The sequence below is a fragment of the Mustelus asterias genome, chromosome 10 (assembly GCF_964213995.1).
Source record: "Mustelus asterias chromosome 10, sMusAst1.hap1.1, whole genome shotgun sequence".
Taxonomy (NCBI): Eukaryota; Metazoa; Chordata; class Chondrichthyes; order Carcharhiniformes; family Triakidae; genus Mustelus; species Mustelus asterias.
Genome location: NC_135810.1, coordinates 126,603,160 through 126,620,057, shown reverse-complemented (window position 1 = coordinate 126,620,057; position 16,898 = coordinate 126,603,160). Strand labels below are relative to the sequence as shown.

The 16,898-nt window shown below is 49.4% G+C and overlaps 1 protein-coding gene across 1 annotated transcript in view; it reads left to right on the top strand.

The window, feature by feature from the left end:
- Window positions 1-16,898, top strand: part of dnhd1 (dynein heavy chain domain 1) — a 261,227-nt gene that overhangs the window by 65,810 nt on the left and 178,519 nt on the right. Inside the window, exon 7 of the mRNA XM_078221475.1 lies at window positions 16,601-16,781. Within this exon, the coding sequence (XP_078077601.1) occupies window positions 16,601-16,781 (181 nt within the window). The remainder of the gene's footprint in view (window positions 1-16,600; window positions 16,782-16,898) is intronic.

Genomic DNA, 16,898 nt, shown 5'->3' with positions numbered 1-16,898 from the left:
TTAATTGGATTAATTGAATTGTTTATTTATTTAATTAGTCAGCTAGTGTGTGTATTTTTTTGGCCTTTACTTTAACAGCAGTTTTTCAAGTTTAAAGTGAAAACTAGAAGTGGGCAGCAAAGGAGTCTGGGAAGGGTTTTTTAAGCGCGTGAAGTATAAAAGGTAGGCTGCAGTATACAGCGGGCAGCGTCGGGAGCGGGCAGTGTAGTGTGTGGGAAGCAGAGTGTGAGCTATAAGGGCTTTGGCTCACAGGGCTTGAGTGTGTGGGAAGCAGAGTGTGAGCTATAAGACTTTGGCTCACAGGGCTTGAGTGTGTGGGAAGCAGAGTGTGAGCTATAAGACTTTGGCTCACAGGGCTTAGGCTGAAAGGGCGAGTAGGGGTGAGTTGAATTCATTTCTGCACTTTCTACCTGGTACTGGCAAGGTATCTAGAGGGGATGGGTGTGCAGGCAGGGCTATGTTCCTCTTGCACTATGTTTGAGGTGAGGGACGACGTCAGTGTCCCTGCTGATTACACCTGTGGGAAGTGCACCCATCTGCAGCTCCTCCAAAACCGTGTTAGGGAACTGGAGCTGGAGTTGGATGAACTTAGGATCATCAGGGACGCAGAGATGGCCATAGACACAAGCTTTAGGAATACAGTTACTCCGAGGATTGAAAACAGATGGGTGACGGTGAGAGGGGCTGGGAGGAAGCAGTCTGTGCAGGGATCCCCGGTGGTCGTTCCCCTTAGCAACAAGTATTCCGCTTTGGATACGGTTGAGGGGGATGACATACCAGTGGGGAGCCGCAGTGAGAGGATCTCCAGCATTGTGTCCGTCTCTGTGGCTCGGGAGGGTAAGGGGGAGAGCGGGAGGGCAATAGTTATTGGGGACTCGTTAGTTAGAGGGATAGATAGGAGGTTCTGTGGCAGCAAAAGAGACTCACGGACGGTATGTTGCCTACCGGATGCCAAGGTCCGTGATGTCTCAGACCGTGTTTTCCAGATTCTGAAGGGGGAGGGGAAACAGTCACAAGTCGTGGTGCACATTGGTACCAATGACATAGGTAAGAGAAGGGACGGGGATTTAAAGCAGGAATTTCTGGAGCTGGGCTGGAAGCTGAGAGCCAAGACGAAACATGTGGTCATCTCTGGTACGTTGCCGGTACCACGTGATAGCGAGTTGAGGAACAGGGAGAGAGTGCAGTTAAATATGTGGTTGCAGGGATGGTGTAGGAGGGAGGGTTTCAGATATGTGGATAATTGGAACACGTTCTGGGGAAGGTGGGACCTGTACAAACAGGACGGGGTGCACCTGAACCAGAGGGGCACCAATATCCTCGGAGGGAAATTTGTTACGGCTCTTCAGGGGGGTTTAAACTAATTTGTCAGGGGAGTGGGAAAGGGAGTTGTAGTCCAGAAGTCAGTGAGGGTGGTGAGGTATTGGGGAAGGTATCAGGGTCAAGGGTGGGTACTGGTAGACAGGAAGGTGGGTTGAAGTGTGTCTACTTCAATGCAAGGAGCATCCGGAACAAGGTAGATGAACTTGGGGCGTGGATTGGTACTTGGGACTACGATGTTGTGGCCAATACGGAGACGTGGGTAGAACAAGGACAGGAATGGTTGTTGGACGTTCCGGGGTATAGATGTTTCACTAAGTGTAGGGAAGCTGGTAAAAGAGGTGGAGGAGTGGCATTGTTAATCAAGGATAGTTTAACGGCTGCGGAAAGGCACTTCGTGGGGGATCTGCACACTGAGGTAATATGGGCTGAAGTTAGAAATAGGAAAGGAGCGGTCACGTTGCTAGGAGTTTACTATAGGCCCCCAAATAGTAATAGAGATGTGGAGGAAGAAATTGCTAAGCAGATTATGGATATGTGTGGGGGTCACAGGGTAGTTGTCATGGGGGACTTTAACTTTCCAAATATTGATTGGAACCTTTGTAGGTCAAATAGTTTGGATGGGGCAGTTTTTGTGCAGTGTGTGCGGGAGGGTTTCCTGACACAATATGTGGATGGGCCGACTAGAGGTGAGGCCACATTGGATTTGGTACTGGGAAATGAACCGGGCCAAGTGTTAGATTTGGTTGTGGGAGAGCAATTTGGAGATAGTGACCACAATTCGGTGTCTTTTGTTATTGCAATGGAGAGGGATAGGGCCGTACGGCAGGGCAAGGTTTACAATTGGGGGAGGGGTAATTATGATGTGATTAGGCAAGAATTAGGGGGCATAAGTTGGGAACAGAAACTGTCAGAGAAAGGAACTAATGAAAAGTGGAATTTTTTCAAGGAACAAATACTGGATGTCCTTGATAGGTATGTTCCTGTCAGGCAGGGAGGAAATGGCCGAGTGAGGGAACCATGGTTCACAAAAGAGGTGGAATGTCTTGTGAAAAGGAAGAGGGAAGCTTATGTAGGGATGAGGAAACAAGGTTCAGATGGCTCGATTGAGGGTTACAAGTTAGCAAGGAATGAGCTGAAAAAGGGGCTTAGGAGAGCTAGGAGGGGACATGAGAAGTCCTTGGCGGGTCGGATCAAGGAAAACCCCAAGGCTTTTTACTCTTATGTGAGGAATAAAAGAATGACCAGGGTGAGGTTAGGGCCGGTCAAGGACAGTAGTGGGAACTTGTGTATGGAGTCAGTAGAGATAGGCGAGGTGATGAATGAATACTTTTCTTCAGTGTTCACCAAGGAGAGGGGCCATGTTTTTGAGGAAGAGAAGGTGTTACAGGCTAATAGGCTGGAGGAAATAGATGTTCGGAGGGAGGATGTCTTGGCAGTTTTGAATAAACTGAAGGTCGATAAGTCCCCTGGGCCTGATGAAATGTATCCTAGGATTCTTTGGGAGGCAAGGGATGAGATTGCAGAGCCTTTGGCGTTGATCTTTGGGTCCTCGCTGTCCACGGGGATGGTGCCAGAGGACTGGAGAATGGCGAATGTTGTTCCTCTGTTTAAGAAAGGGAATAGAAATGACCCTGGTAATTATAGACCGGTTAGTCTTACTTCGGTGGTTGGTAAATTGATGGAAAGGGTCCTTAGGGATGGGATTTACGACCATTTAGAAAGATGCGGATTAATCCGAGATAGTCAGCACGGATTCGTGAAGGGCAAGTCGTGCCTCACAAATTTGATAGAATTTTTTGAGGAGGTAACTAAATGTGTTGATGAAGGTAGGGCAGTTGATGTCATATACATGGATTTTAGTAAGGCGTTTGATAAGGTCCCCCATGGTCGGCTTATGATGAAAGTGAGGAGGTGTGGGATAGAGGGAAAGTTGGCCGATTGGATAGGTAACTGGCTGCCTGACCGAAGACAGAGGGTGGTGGTCGATGGAAAATTTTCGGATTGGAGGCAGGTTGCTAGCGGTGTGCCGCAGGGATCAGTGCTTGGTCCTCTGCTCTTTGTGATTTTTATTAATGACTTAGAGGAGGGGGCTGAAGGGTGGATCAGTAAATTTGCTGATGACACCAAGATTGGTGGAGTAGTGGATGAGGTGGAGGGCTGTTGTAGGCTGCAAAGAGACATAGATAGGATGCAAAGCTGGGCTGAAAAATGGCAAATGGAGTTTAACCCTGATAAATGTGAGGTGATTCATTTTGGTAGGACTAATTTAAATGTGGATTACAGGGTCAAAGGTAGGGTTCTGAAGACTGTGGAGGAACAGAGAGATCTTGGGGTCCATATCCACAGATCTCTAAAGGTTGCCAGTCAAGTGGATAGAGCTGTGAAGAAGGCCTATAGTGTGTTAGCTTTTATTAACAGGGGGTTGGAGTTTAAGAGCCGTGGGGTTATGCTGCAACTGTACAGGACCTTGGTGAGACCACATTTGGAATATTGTGTGCAGTTGCCAATTTTTAAACTCAATGCCCCAGACTTTTTGCTTCAGACTTTTAATATTCAGGCAACCTGGTTCACCCCACATAAGTGAAGACACTGGATACTGCAAAGACTATGGGCCCTGACAATATTCCAGCAGTAGCATTGGGTACTTGTGCTCCAGAATTTTCCCCGCCCCTAGCTCAGCTGTCCTAGCACAGCTATGACATTAACATCTACCTGGCAATGTGGAAAATTGCCCAGGTATGTCATGTACACAAGAGGCAGGATAAATCCAACCCGGCCAATTACCGTGACATCGGTCTACTGTTAATCATCAGCGATGGAAGGGGAAGTGCTATCAAGCAGCATCTGCTCAGCAATAACCTGCTCAGTTTGGGTTCCACCAGGGTCACTGAGTTCCTGCCCTCAACGCTGCTTCAGATTGGAGAGGTTGGGACTGTTTGCCTTGAAGAGAAGAAGGCTAAGAGGAAGGCTATTGATGAAGCAGCTGAAGATTGTTGGGCCTAGGACACTACCCTGAGGGACTCCTGTAGTGATCTCCTGGAGCTGAGATCATTGACCCCCAACCAACACAACCATCTTCCTATGTACCCGGTATGAGTCCAACCAGCAGAGAGTTTGCCCCCTGATTCTCACTGATTCCAGTTTTGCTGGGGCTCCTTGATGCCACACTCAGTTCAATGCGGCCCTGATGTCAAGGGCTGTCACTCTCACCTCACCTCTGGAATTCAGCTCTTTTGTCCATGTTTGAACCAAGGCTGTAATGAGGTCAGGAGCTGAGTGACCCTGGCGAAACCTAAACCTAGTAAGAGTTTTAACAACACCAGGTTAAAGTCCAACAGGTTTATTTGGTAGCAAATTGGTGCTTCAGGTGCCGGGTTTTAGATGTTTCAGGAAGGACAGGGAGGGAGGCAAGAGAGGGGGGGGAGTGGCACTGTTGATCAGGGATAGTGTCACGGCTGTAGAGAAGGTGGACGCCGTGGAGGGATTGACTACGGAGTCTCTGTGGGTGGAGGTTAGGAACAGGAAGGGGTCGGTAACGTTGCTGGGTGTTTTCTATAGGCCGCCCAATAGTAACAGAGATGTTGAGGAGCAGATGGGGAAACAGATCCTGGAGAGATGTAGGAATAACAGAGTTGTCGTGATGGGAGATTTTAATTTCCCAAACATAGATTGGTATATCCCTAGGGCTAGGGGTTTGGATGGAGAGTAGTTTGTTAGGTGTGTCCAGGAGAGTTTCCTGACACAGTATGTGGATAAGCCTACTAGAGGAGAGGCTGTACTTGATCTGGTGCTGGCTAATGAACCTGGACAGGTGGAGGATCTCTCGGTGGGTGAGCATCTTGGGGATAGCGATCATAATTCTATCTCCTTCACGATAGCATTGGAAAGAGATAGGATCAGGCAGGCTAGGAAAGTGTTTCTCTGGAGTAAAGGGAAATACAGTGTCATCAGGGAGGAAATTAGACGGGTAAATTGGAAGGAGGCATTCTTGGGGAAAAGTACCGAAGGAAAGTGGAGGATTTTCAAGGAATGTTTGTCTGGAGCTCTGCATGACAACGTTCCGATGAGACAGGGGGGTGTTGGTAGGGTACGGGAACCGTGGTGCACGAAGGTTGTGATGAACCTGGTGAATAAGAAAAGAGAGGCGTACAGAAGGTTCAGGGAGCTAGGAGGTGTTAAGGATTTAGAGGAGTATACGGGATGTAGGAAGGAGCTTAAGAAGGAAATTAGGAGAGCGAGAAGGGGTCATGAGAAGGCCTTGGCGGGTAAGATTAAGGAGAATCCCAAGGCTTTCTACAAATATGTCAAGAGTAAAAGGATGAGATGTGAAGGCATAGGACCCTTAAAAGGTGAAGGGGGAAAAGTTTGTGCGGAACCGTTAGAAATGGCGGAGGTGCTTAATGAATACTTTACCTCGGTATTCACGGTGGAAAGGGATCTGGGTGGTTGTACTGCTGGTTTGCGGTGGATAGAAAGGATCGAGCATGTGGACATAAAGAAAGAGGATGTGTTGGAACTATTGAATGGCATCAAGGTTGGTAAGTCGCCGGGACCGGATGGGATGTACCCCAGGTTACTGTGGGAGGCGAGGGAGGAGATTGCGGAGCCTTTGGCGATGATCTTTGCATCGTCGATGGAGACGGGAGAGGTTCCGGAGGATTGGAGGATTGCGGATGTGGTCCCTATATTCAAGAAAGGGAACAGGGACAGCCCGGGAAATTACCGACCGGTGAGTCTAACCTCAGTGGTTGGTAAGTTGATGGAGAGGATCCTGAGAGACAGGATTTATGATCATCTAGAGAAGTTTAGTATGATCAAAAGTAGTCAGCACGGCTTTGTCAAGGGCAGGTCGTGCCTTACGAGCCTGGTTGAGTTCTTTGAAAATGTGACCAAACACATTGACGAAGGAAGAGCGGTGGATGTGGTCTATATGGACTTCAGCAAGGCGTTCGATAAGGTCCCCCATGCAAGACTTCTTGAGAAAGTGAGAGGGCATGGGATCCAAGGGGCTGTTGCCTTGTGGATCCAGAACTGGCTTGCCTGCAGAAGGCAGAGAGTGGCTGTGGAGGGGTCTTTCTCTGCATGGAGGTCAGTGACCAGTGGAGTGCCCCAGGGATCTGTTCTGGGACCCTTGCTGTTTGTCATTTTCATAAATGACCTGGATGAGGAAGTGGAGGGATGGGTTGGTAAGTTTGCTGACGACACCAAGGTAGGTGGTGTTGTGGATAGTTTGGAGGGATGTCAGAAGTTGCAGCGAGACATAGATAGAATGCAAGACTGGGCGGAGAAGTGGCAGATGGACTTCAACCCGGATAAGTGTGTGGTGATCCATTTTGGCAGATCCAATGGGATGAAGCAGCAGTATAATATGAAGGGTACCATTCTTAGCAGTGTAGAGGATCAGAAGGACCTTGGGGTCCGGGTCCATAGGACTCTTAAATCGGCCTCGCAGGTGGAGGCTGCGGTCAAGAAGGCGTACGGCGTACTGGCCTTCATTAATCGAGGGATTGAGTTTAGGAGTCGGGAGATAATGCTGCAGCTTTATAGGACCCTGGTTAGACCCCACTTGGAGTACTGCGCGCAGTTCTGGTCACCTCATTACAGGAAAGATGTTGAAGCCATTGAAAGGGTGCAGAGGAGATTTACAAGGATGTTGCCTGGATTGGGGGGCATGCCTTATGAGGATAGGTTGAGGGAGCTTGGTCTCTTCTCCCTGGAGAGACGAAGGATGAGAGGTGACCTGATAGAGGTTTACAAGATGTTGAGAGGTCTGGATAGGGTAGACTCTCAGAGGCTATTTCCAAGGGCTGAAATGGTTGCTACGAGAGGACACAGGTTTAAGGTGCTGGGGGGTAGGTACAGAGGAGATGTCAGGGGTAAGTTTTTCACTCAGAGGGTGGTGGGTGAGTGGAATCGGCTGACGTCGGTGGTGGTGGAGGCAAACTCGTTGGGGTCTTTTAAGAGACTTCTGGATGAGTACATGGGATTTAATGGGATTGAGGGCTATAGATAGGCCTAGAGGTAGGGATATGATCGGCGCAACTTGTGGGCCGAAGGGCCTGTTTGTGCTGTGGCTTTCTATGTTCTATGTTCTATGTTCTAAATGCCATTAGCTTTCGGAGCACTGCTCCTTCGTCAGATGGAGTGGATATCTGCTCTCAAACAGGGCATACAGAGACACAAAATCAAGTTACAGAATACTGATTAGAATGCGAATCTCTACAACCAGCCAGGTCTTAAAGATACAGACAATGTGAGTGGAGGGAGTATTAAGCACAGGTTAAAGAGATGTGTATTGTCTCCAGACAGGACAGCCAGTGAGATTCTGCAAGTCCAGGAGGCAAGCTGTGGGGGTTGCTGATAGTGTGACATAAATCCAAGATCCCGGTTTAGGCCGTCCTCATGTGTGCGGAACTTGGTTATCAGTTTCTGCTCAGCGACTCTGCGCTGTCGTGTGTCGTGAAGGCCGCCTTGGAGAACGCTTACCCGAAGATCAGAGGCTGCATGCCTGTGACCGTTGAAGTGCTCCCCCACAGGAAGAGAACAGTCTTGCCTGGTGATTGTTGAGCGGTGTTCATTCATCCATTGTCGTAGCGTCTGCATGGTTTCCCCAATGTACCATGCCTCGGGACATCCTTTCCTGCAGCGTATCAGGCAGACAACATTGGCCGAGTTGCAAGAGTAGGTACCGTGTACCTGGTAGACGGTGTTCTCACGTGTTGGTTGTGTTGGTTGGGGGTCATAAGAACATACGAAATAGGAGCAGGAGTAGGCCATCTAGCCCTCGAGCCTGCCCCGCCATTCAATAAGATCATGGCTGATCTGAAGTGGATCAGTTCCACTTACCCGCCTGATCCCTATAACCCCTAATTCCCTTACCGATCAGGAATCCATCTATCCGTGATTTAAACAAATTCAATGAGGTAGCCTCCACCACTTCAGTGGGCAGAGAATTCCAGAGATTCACCACCCTCTGAGAGAAGAAGTTCCTCCTCAACTCTGTCCTAAACTCACCCCCCTTTATTTTGAGGCTGTGCCCTCTAGCTTCCTTTCTAAGTGGAAAGAATCTCTCCACCTCTACCCTATCCAGCCCCTTCATTATCTTTTAGGTCTCTATAAGATCCCCCCTCAGCCTTCTAAATTTCAACGAGTACAAACCCAGTCTGCTCAGTCTCTCCTCATAATCAACACCCCTCATCTCTGGTATCACCCTGGTGAACCTTCTCTGCACTCCCTCCAAGGCCAATATATCCTTCCACAAATAAGGGGACCAATACTGCACACAGTATTCCAGCTGCGGCCTCACCAATGCCCTGTATAGATGCAGCAAGACATCTCTGCTTTTATATTCTATCCCCCTTGCAATATAGGCCAACATCCCATTTGCCTTCTTGATCACCTGTTGCACCTGCAGACTGGGTTTTTGCGTCTCATGCACAAGGACCCCCAGGTCCCTTTGCACAGTAGCATGTTGCAATTTTTTTCCATTTGGATAATAATCCAATTTGCTATTATTTCATCCAAAGTGAATAACCTCGCATTTGTCAACGTTATACTCCATCTGCCAGATCCTCGCCCACTCACTCAGCCTGTCCAAATCTCTCTGCAGACCTTCTACGCCCTCCACACGATTCACTTTTCCACTTACCTTCGTGTCGTCTGCAAACTTTGTTACCCTACACTCAGTCCCCTCCTCCAGATCGCCTATATAAATGGTAAATAGTTGAGGCCCCAGTACCGATCCCTGCGGCACGCCACTAGTTATCATCTGCCAACCAGAAAAGCACCCATTTATTCCAACTCTCTGCTTCCTGTCGGATAGCCAATTCCCCAATCCACGCTAACACCCCACCCCCAACTCCGTGTGCCCCAATCTCCTTCAGCAACCTTTTGTGAGGCACCTTATCAAACGCCTTTTGGAAATCCAAAAACACCACATCCACCGGTTCCCCTCCGTCAACCGCACTAGTCACATCTTCATAAAAATCCAACAAGTTTAGCAGACCTACTCCCGGGATGGCAGATCAGTCATCTCAGCTCCAGGAGATCACTGCAGGAGTCCCTCAGGGTAGTGTCCGAGGCCCAACAATCTTCACGTGTTCAAACCTAAACCTAACAGAACTAAGGAGCAGCTCCTTCTCACAGAGGGTTGTGAATCTATGGAACTCACTGCCCCAGTGTGCAGTGGATGCAGAATCAATTAATGGATTCAAGAAGGAGTCGGACACATTGATCAATTGACCAAAAGCGGGATAAAGGACGAAGGGGGAAAAGCAGGGAAGTGGAGTTAGGATGAGAAGGAGATCAGCCATGATCATATGGAATGGTGGAGCGGGCTCAAAGGGTTGAATTGCCCACTCTCGCTCCTAACTCCTGTTCCTATGAATCTACCCTGTCTAATCGTGTTAGAATTTTATAAGTTTCTATGAGATCCCCTCTCACTCTTCTAAACCCCAGCGAATATAATCCTAACCGACTTAGTCTCTCCTCATATGACAGACCTGCCATCCCGGGAATAGGTCTGGTAAACCTTCACTGTACTTTCTTTATAGCAAGGACATCCTTCCTCAGATAAGGACACCAAAACTGCACACAATACTCCAGGTGTGGCCTCACCAACGCCCTATACAATTGCAGCAAAACATCCCTATCCCTATACTCAAATCCTCTCGCTATGAAGGCCCACACACCATTTGCCTTCTTTACTGCCTGCTGTACCTGCACGCTTATTTTTAGTGACTGATGCACAAGGACTCCAAGGTCTCGCTGAGTATCCACCTCTCTCAATTTATACCCATTTAAGTAATAATCTGTCTTCCTATTATTGCTACCAAAGTGGATAACCTCACACTTATCCATGTTATACTGCCGCAATGGGAAATCTGACTTGCCATCATCCTGCTATGAAAGTGGTGAGGGAATGACTCCACACTCTTTTCCACCACTGGGTTTCGAGAGCTTTTTGGTCTCACTCCAAATTTCCTGGTCCCGTCCACCACAGGCTGGAGGAGGAAATTCTGCCCTCAGTCAATATGACATCTGAGATGCTGGGACCACTGGAGGAGGCCGAGATGGATCATCCACTCAGCACTTCTGGCTGAAGATTGCTGCGAATACTTCAGCCTTATCTTTTGCACTGATGAGCTGGCTCCTCCATCATTGAGGATGGAGATATTTGTGGAACCTCCTCCTCCAATAAGTTGTTTAATTGTCCATCACCATTCTCGACTGGATGTGGCAGGACTGCAGAGCTTAGATCTGATCCATTGGCTGTGGGATCGCTTAGCTCTGTCTATTACTTGCTGTTTTTGCCGTTTGGCATGCGAGTAGTCCTGTGTTGTAGCTTCACCAGGTTAACACCTCATTTTTAGGTATGCCTGGTGCTGCTCCCAGCATGCCCTCCTGCACTCTCCATTGAACCAGGGCTGATACCCTGGCTTGATGGTATAAAATCATAGAATCATAGAATCCCTACCGTACAGAAAGAGGCCATTCGGCTCATCGAGTCTGCACCGACCACAATCCCACCCAGGCCCTACCCCCATATCCCTACACATTTACCCACTAATCCCTCTAACCTACGCATCTCAGGACACTAAGGGCAATTTTAGCATGGCCAATCAACTTAACCTGCACATCTTTGGACTGTGGGAGGAAACCGGAGCACCCGGAGGAAACCCACGCAGAGGAGAATGTGCAAACTCCACACAGATAGTGACCCAAGCCGGGAATCGAACCCAGGTTCCTGGAGCTGTGAAGCAGCAGTGCTAACCACTGTGCTACTGTGCCGCCTTTGGTTGAGTGGGGGATATGCCGGGCCATGAAGTTGCAGATTGTGCTGGAGTACAATTCCGCTGCTGTTGATGGCCCACAGCGCCTCCTGGATGCCCAGTCTGGAGTTGCTAGATTGGTTCGAAGTCTGTCCCATTTAGCACGGTGATCGTGCCATACAACACGATGGAGGTTATTGTCAATGTGAAGGCGGGACTTTGTCTCCAGCGTAGATGCTGCCTAACCTGAGTACTTCCAGGAACTTGTTCACATGTCGGTAAAATGAACATCATTTCATGAAAATCCAAACGGCGACACTGAAGTCACATGCGGCGTTGTGGGGTGGATGGGAAGGTGTAAGAAAAGTAACAGGGATACCATCGCATGAGAAAAACATCCTCTCGCAAACAGAAAGTGAATCATAAAAAGAGAAAGTGCTGGAAAATCTCAGTCGGTCTGACGGCAGAGAGAGAGCACGGCAGACTTGCTGCCTGCCAACACGTGTGTGATGTAACTGTGCAGCGAGTAGCTGGAATGCTGCAGCTGGGCAGGCTGGCACTGTGAGAAATACCCAGGAATGGCACCTTCAGCACGCTCCAACCATCCACCGCCATCTTCACAAAGCCAAGCCTCTCGCCCAATCACAGCCTCTCGCCCAATCACAGCCTCTCGCCCAATCACAGCCTCTCGCCCAATCAACAGCCTCTCGCCCAATCAGCAGCCTCTCACCCAATCAGCAGCCTCTCGCCCAATCAGGAACCTCTCGCCTAATCAGAGCCTCTCGCCCAATCAAGAACCTCTCACCCAATCAGCAGCCTCTCGCCCAATCAGGAACCTCTCGCCTAATCAGCAGCCTCTCGCCCAATCAGGAACCTCTCGCCCAATCAGGAACCTCTCGCCCAATTAGGAGCCTCTCGGCCAATCAGAGCCTCTTGCCCAATCAGCAGCCTCTCGCCCAATCAGGAACCTCTTGGCCAATCAGAGCACAAAGAGCCAAGGGGGTGGCATTGCTGCAGCTCTCGATGGATCGTGAACTGCAAATTCCAAATTAAACTGTTCCACCCATTAGTCCAACAAAATTCAAACAGGACAAACCAACCAGTGAGAAAGGAAAGAGAAACAGAACTGAATCACTTCAAATACAGATTGCCAAGTTCACTGAGGGAGCTACCCTCATCCACAGCCACTACTGCCCTAGAATAGAATCCCGACATGGCAGAAGGAGGCCATTCGGCCCATTGAGCCTGTACTGACAACAATCCCACCCAGTCCTATCCCTGTAACCCCACATATTTACCCTAAAACCCCTAACAGTAAGGGGCAATTTAGCATGGCCAATCAGTGTGAGGGGAAACCGGAGCACCCGGAGGAAACCCATGGAGAACGTGCAGATTCCACACAATGACTCGAGGTCAGAATTTAACCCGGCTCCCTGGCGCTGTGAGGCAGCAGTGCTAACCACTGTGCCACCTTGGGTCCCTGGCGCTGTGAGGCAGCAGTGCTAACCACTGTGCCACCGTGCCACCCTGGGTCCCTGGTGCTGTGAGGCAGCAGTGTTTGCCACCGTGCCACCCTGGGTCCCTGGTGCTGTGAGGCAGCAGTGCTAACCGCTGTGCCACCCTGGGTCCCTGGCGCTGTGAGGCAGCAGTGCTAACCGCTGTGCCACTGTGCCGCCGTCATCTCCATCAAATGCACCATGCCCATTTGGGCCTTCAGTTTCTGCCCTCACTTCTTGCCCTCTTTCTTGGCCCTGCACTTTGACAAGCCACAGATCATCTGACTCAGATCGCCCTTCCTCACAGCTTCCCTCCATTTTCAACTGGACATTGTCCAATTTCCTTTGCTGTTGCATTCCTTTCAGTCTGAAGTTTAGCTTCTTCCCTGCAGTTAACATTGGCACTGCAAGGCCACGTTACTCTCCATAACTGTCCTTGTCTCCCTTGGTCTGTCAGCTGCTGGAGATCTGCAGCCTGTGGATACGGCTCAGTATTCAATCAGACCGTGGGTGTCAGGGCCCAGCTGTCACAGTGTCTGCTGCAACACAGCCAGGTTCTGCTCTCAGTGTGTTCAACAGGCCATGGCAAGAAGAATTCCTGTCCAGAGACAAAAAATATCCCATTGTCAGCTTGTGAGTGACTGGCTGTGTGATTCCCTTTGACAAGATAGTCACTGCATCGGGGAGGTTAGTTTATCAGTGACTTCATTAATATTCCACATCTTCCATTCACGGTCACCATGGCAACTGACAGAGGCATTTCTTTCAATAAAAGCATGCAAGTGACATTAGGATTAAGCAGGGTGGATTAACAATGAAACGCACCGTTCCCTGTGAAAGGGTTAGCTGTGGGGAGGTGGGGGTGGATGGGGTGAAACGCCTGCAGTGCTGGTTCCTGCCACCGGGGGCTGGATTTACAGGTGTGCACCTCCACGTTCAGCACCATCCACACTCCCCCTCAGAGGTTCTCAAATTCAAACTTCCAAAGACTGGGCACCAACATCTGCTGAACATGTTGATGGGCCAAAGGGCCTTTTCTGCACTGTATGACTCCATGTCAGAACTACAACTCCCATCAGGCACCGGGGGCTGGGCTGCCCCCTGACTGATGCTCCTCAATGTTCAGATCTTTCCCAGGTGCAATCCTGCTGATAAAGTTTATTTATTTTGAAGTTCATTTATTAGTCACAAGTAAGGCTTACATTAACACTGTAATGAAGTTACTATGAAATTCCCCTAGTCGCCACACTCCGGTGCCTGTTCGGGTCAATGCACCCTAACCAGCACGTCTTTCAGACTGTGGGAGGAAACCGGTGCACCCGGAGGAAACCCACGCAGACACGGGGAGAATGTGCAAACTCCACACAGACAGTGACCCAAACCGGGAATTGAACCTGGGTCCCTGGCGCTGTGAGGCAGCAGTGCTAACCACTGTGCTACCGAGCTGCCCCTGTGATGTGGTTCCAAACAGGTAACTGTTTCCACAGCATTGCACCCTCTCATCCATGCTTGGCTGAATACAGTGATTGTCGGTATGTCCGTAGCTAATTGGCAGTGAGGGATATTAATCGGTGAGCCTGTCTTTGGGGGGGATAGGACATGGCGTATTTCTTTGTAAATCAATCCCGATTCCAAACACTGAGCTTAAAGTTACTCTGTTTGATTTTCTTCATAATTGGCCCAGTTCCATGGGGCAAGGAGCCAAAGGAAGGTTGGATAATTAACTGAGAAAAGTAAGGCGACATCAAAATTGTGTTTTAAAGATCTGTAGATTGCAGGAATGGAAAGACTGTAAAAAGCACAAATTTACAGTTTGCCACTCAAGGGTGTGAGTTAGAACATAGAGCAGAAAATAAAACCAAAACCCAAAACGCTGGAAAATCTCAGCAGGTCTGGCAGCATCTGTGAGGAGAGAAAAGTGATGTTTCGAGTCCAGATGACCCTTTGTCAAAGCTAAAAGGAATAGAAAGTGGGAGATATACTGCAGGGTGAGGGAATGAAAGATGAGTCAGCCACAGAATCCAGGGGAAAGGCTGCTAATGGCAGCCCATAGAGAGAATAAAGGATGTGAATGGCCACACGGTAGAGAAGCTAAAATCAGAGGGTAAACTGTGACAGACGTGGAGGGGGGTGGGGGGGGGGGGGGGGGGGGGGCTGGGGAGGGGGTGGGGGGGAATGGGTGGGAGAGAGGCAAGATTTAGAAAAAGGGGAGAAAGGGGAAGCAAAGGGGGAGAAAAGATAAGGGAAGGGGGATAAGGTAGGGGGAAAGACTGGGGGGGTAAATCGATGACTATTTTGGTGCCACTTCATGCTCTCGTCCAGGCCTCGAAAAATTCATCAACTTCACGTCCAGTTTCCACTCTTCCATCACCTTCACATGGTCCATCTCAGCCACTCCCCTTCCCTTCCTTGATTTTTCTGTCTCCATTTCTGACAACAGACTATCTACCAATACCCATTACAAGTTCACTGACTCCCACAGCTATCTGGACTACGAGCTCTTCACACGTGACATCCTGTAAGGATTCCATCCCTTTCTCTCGGCTCCTTCACCTCCGTCACATTTGTTCCGATGATGCCACTTTCCAAAGTGGTGCTTCTAATAGGTTCTCCTTTTTCCTCAACCGCGGATTCCCACGTACAGTTGTTGACAGGGCCGTCAACAGTGTGCGGTCCATCTCCCGCGCCACGACTCTCACCTCCTCCCCTCCCTCCCAGAACAAGGATAGAGTCCCTCTTGTTCTCACATTTCACCCCACCAGCCTGCAAAGCATAATCCTCCGCCATTTTCACCAACTCCAGCGTGATGCCACCTCCAAACACATCTTCCCTTCACTCCCTCTGTCAGCGTTCCGCAGAGACCGTTCCCTCCGTGATAACCTAGTCCACTCCTCCACTATACCCAACACCTCTCCTGTCACTCATGGCACCTTGCCATGCAATCACAGACGGTGTAACACCTGCCCCTTTATCTCTTCCATGTTGACCATCCAAGATCCAAAACATTCATTCCAGATTAAGCAGCGTTTCACTGACACCTCTTTCAATTTGGTCTATTGCATTCGCTGCTCCCAATGTGGTCTCCTCTATATCGGAGAGACCAAGCATAGACTGGGTGATCGCTTTGCTGAGCACCATCGGTCTGTGCGCAATCAGGACCCTGACCTTCCCGTTGCTGCCATTTTAACACACGATCCTGCTCCCATGCCCACATGTCTGTCCTTGGCCTGCTGCAATGTTCCAGTGAAGCTCAACACAAACTGGAGGAACAGCATCTCATCTTCCGGCTGGACACTTTACAGCCTTCCCGTCTCAACATCAAACTCAACAACTTCAGGTGATTGGCTCCACCCCACCTCCACCTCACCTCGACCCCACCTCCACCCCTTTGTTTTCATTCTATTTTATTTTATTTTTTACTGTTCTCGACCTTTTATTTTTTTATTGTCTTTCTTCATTTTTCTTCCCCCCCCCACTCTTTCCCCCTACCTTACCCTCCTTCCCTTCCCTTTTCTCCCCCTTTGCTTTCCCTTTCTCCCCTTTTTCTAAATTTTGCCTCTCTCCCACCCATTTCCACGTGCACCCCCCGCCCACCCCCCCTCCACATCTGTCACAGTTTACCCTCTGATTTTAGCTTCTCTGCCGTTTGGCCATTCACACCCTTTATTCTCTCAATGGGCTGCCATTAGCAGCCTTTCCCCTGGTTTCTGTGGCTATGGCTCATCCTGCGGTATAAGTATCTCTCACCTTCTGTGCCTTTTAGCTTTGACAAAATCGGGACTCGAAACGTCAGCTCTTTTCTCTCCTTACAGATGCTGCCAGACCTGCTGAGATTTTCCAGCATTTTCTCTTTTGGTTTCAGATTCCAGCATCTGCAGTAATTTGCTTTTATTTGAGCTGAAAATGATGTAGATTTCAGCACAGATTGTGGGGGAGTGGGGGCGGGAATGACGGGATTTGCAGAGTGTGAACTGGGATGGGATAATTGTTTGTTGTAACATTCTTCCTCAGGTAGTGGACTCGCTGCAAAAAGTCAAACCCTCACAGCCACCCCCAGGACTCGAGGATCAGGTGGATGGACAGACCAGGAGCAAGCCGGGTTCTCCAGAGAGGCAAGAGGGAAAACCTTCACAGACCACATGCAAAGTGTATGGAAGCCAGCGTGTAGCAGGAGAGAGACTGGATGTCGAAGGTGAGAGACAGAGTGTGTAAGGAGGGGGATCAGAGTGCAGAAGTGGAAAGACACATTGTGGAGGAAGAGAGAGAGAGACACGCGCATGGACAGAGTGTGGAAGAAGAGAGAAAGACT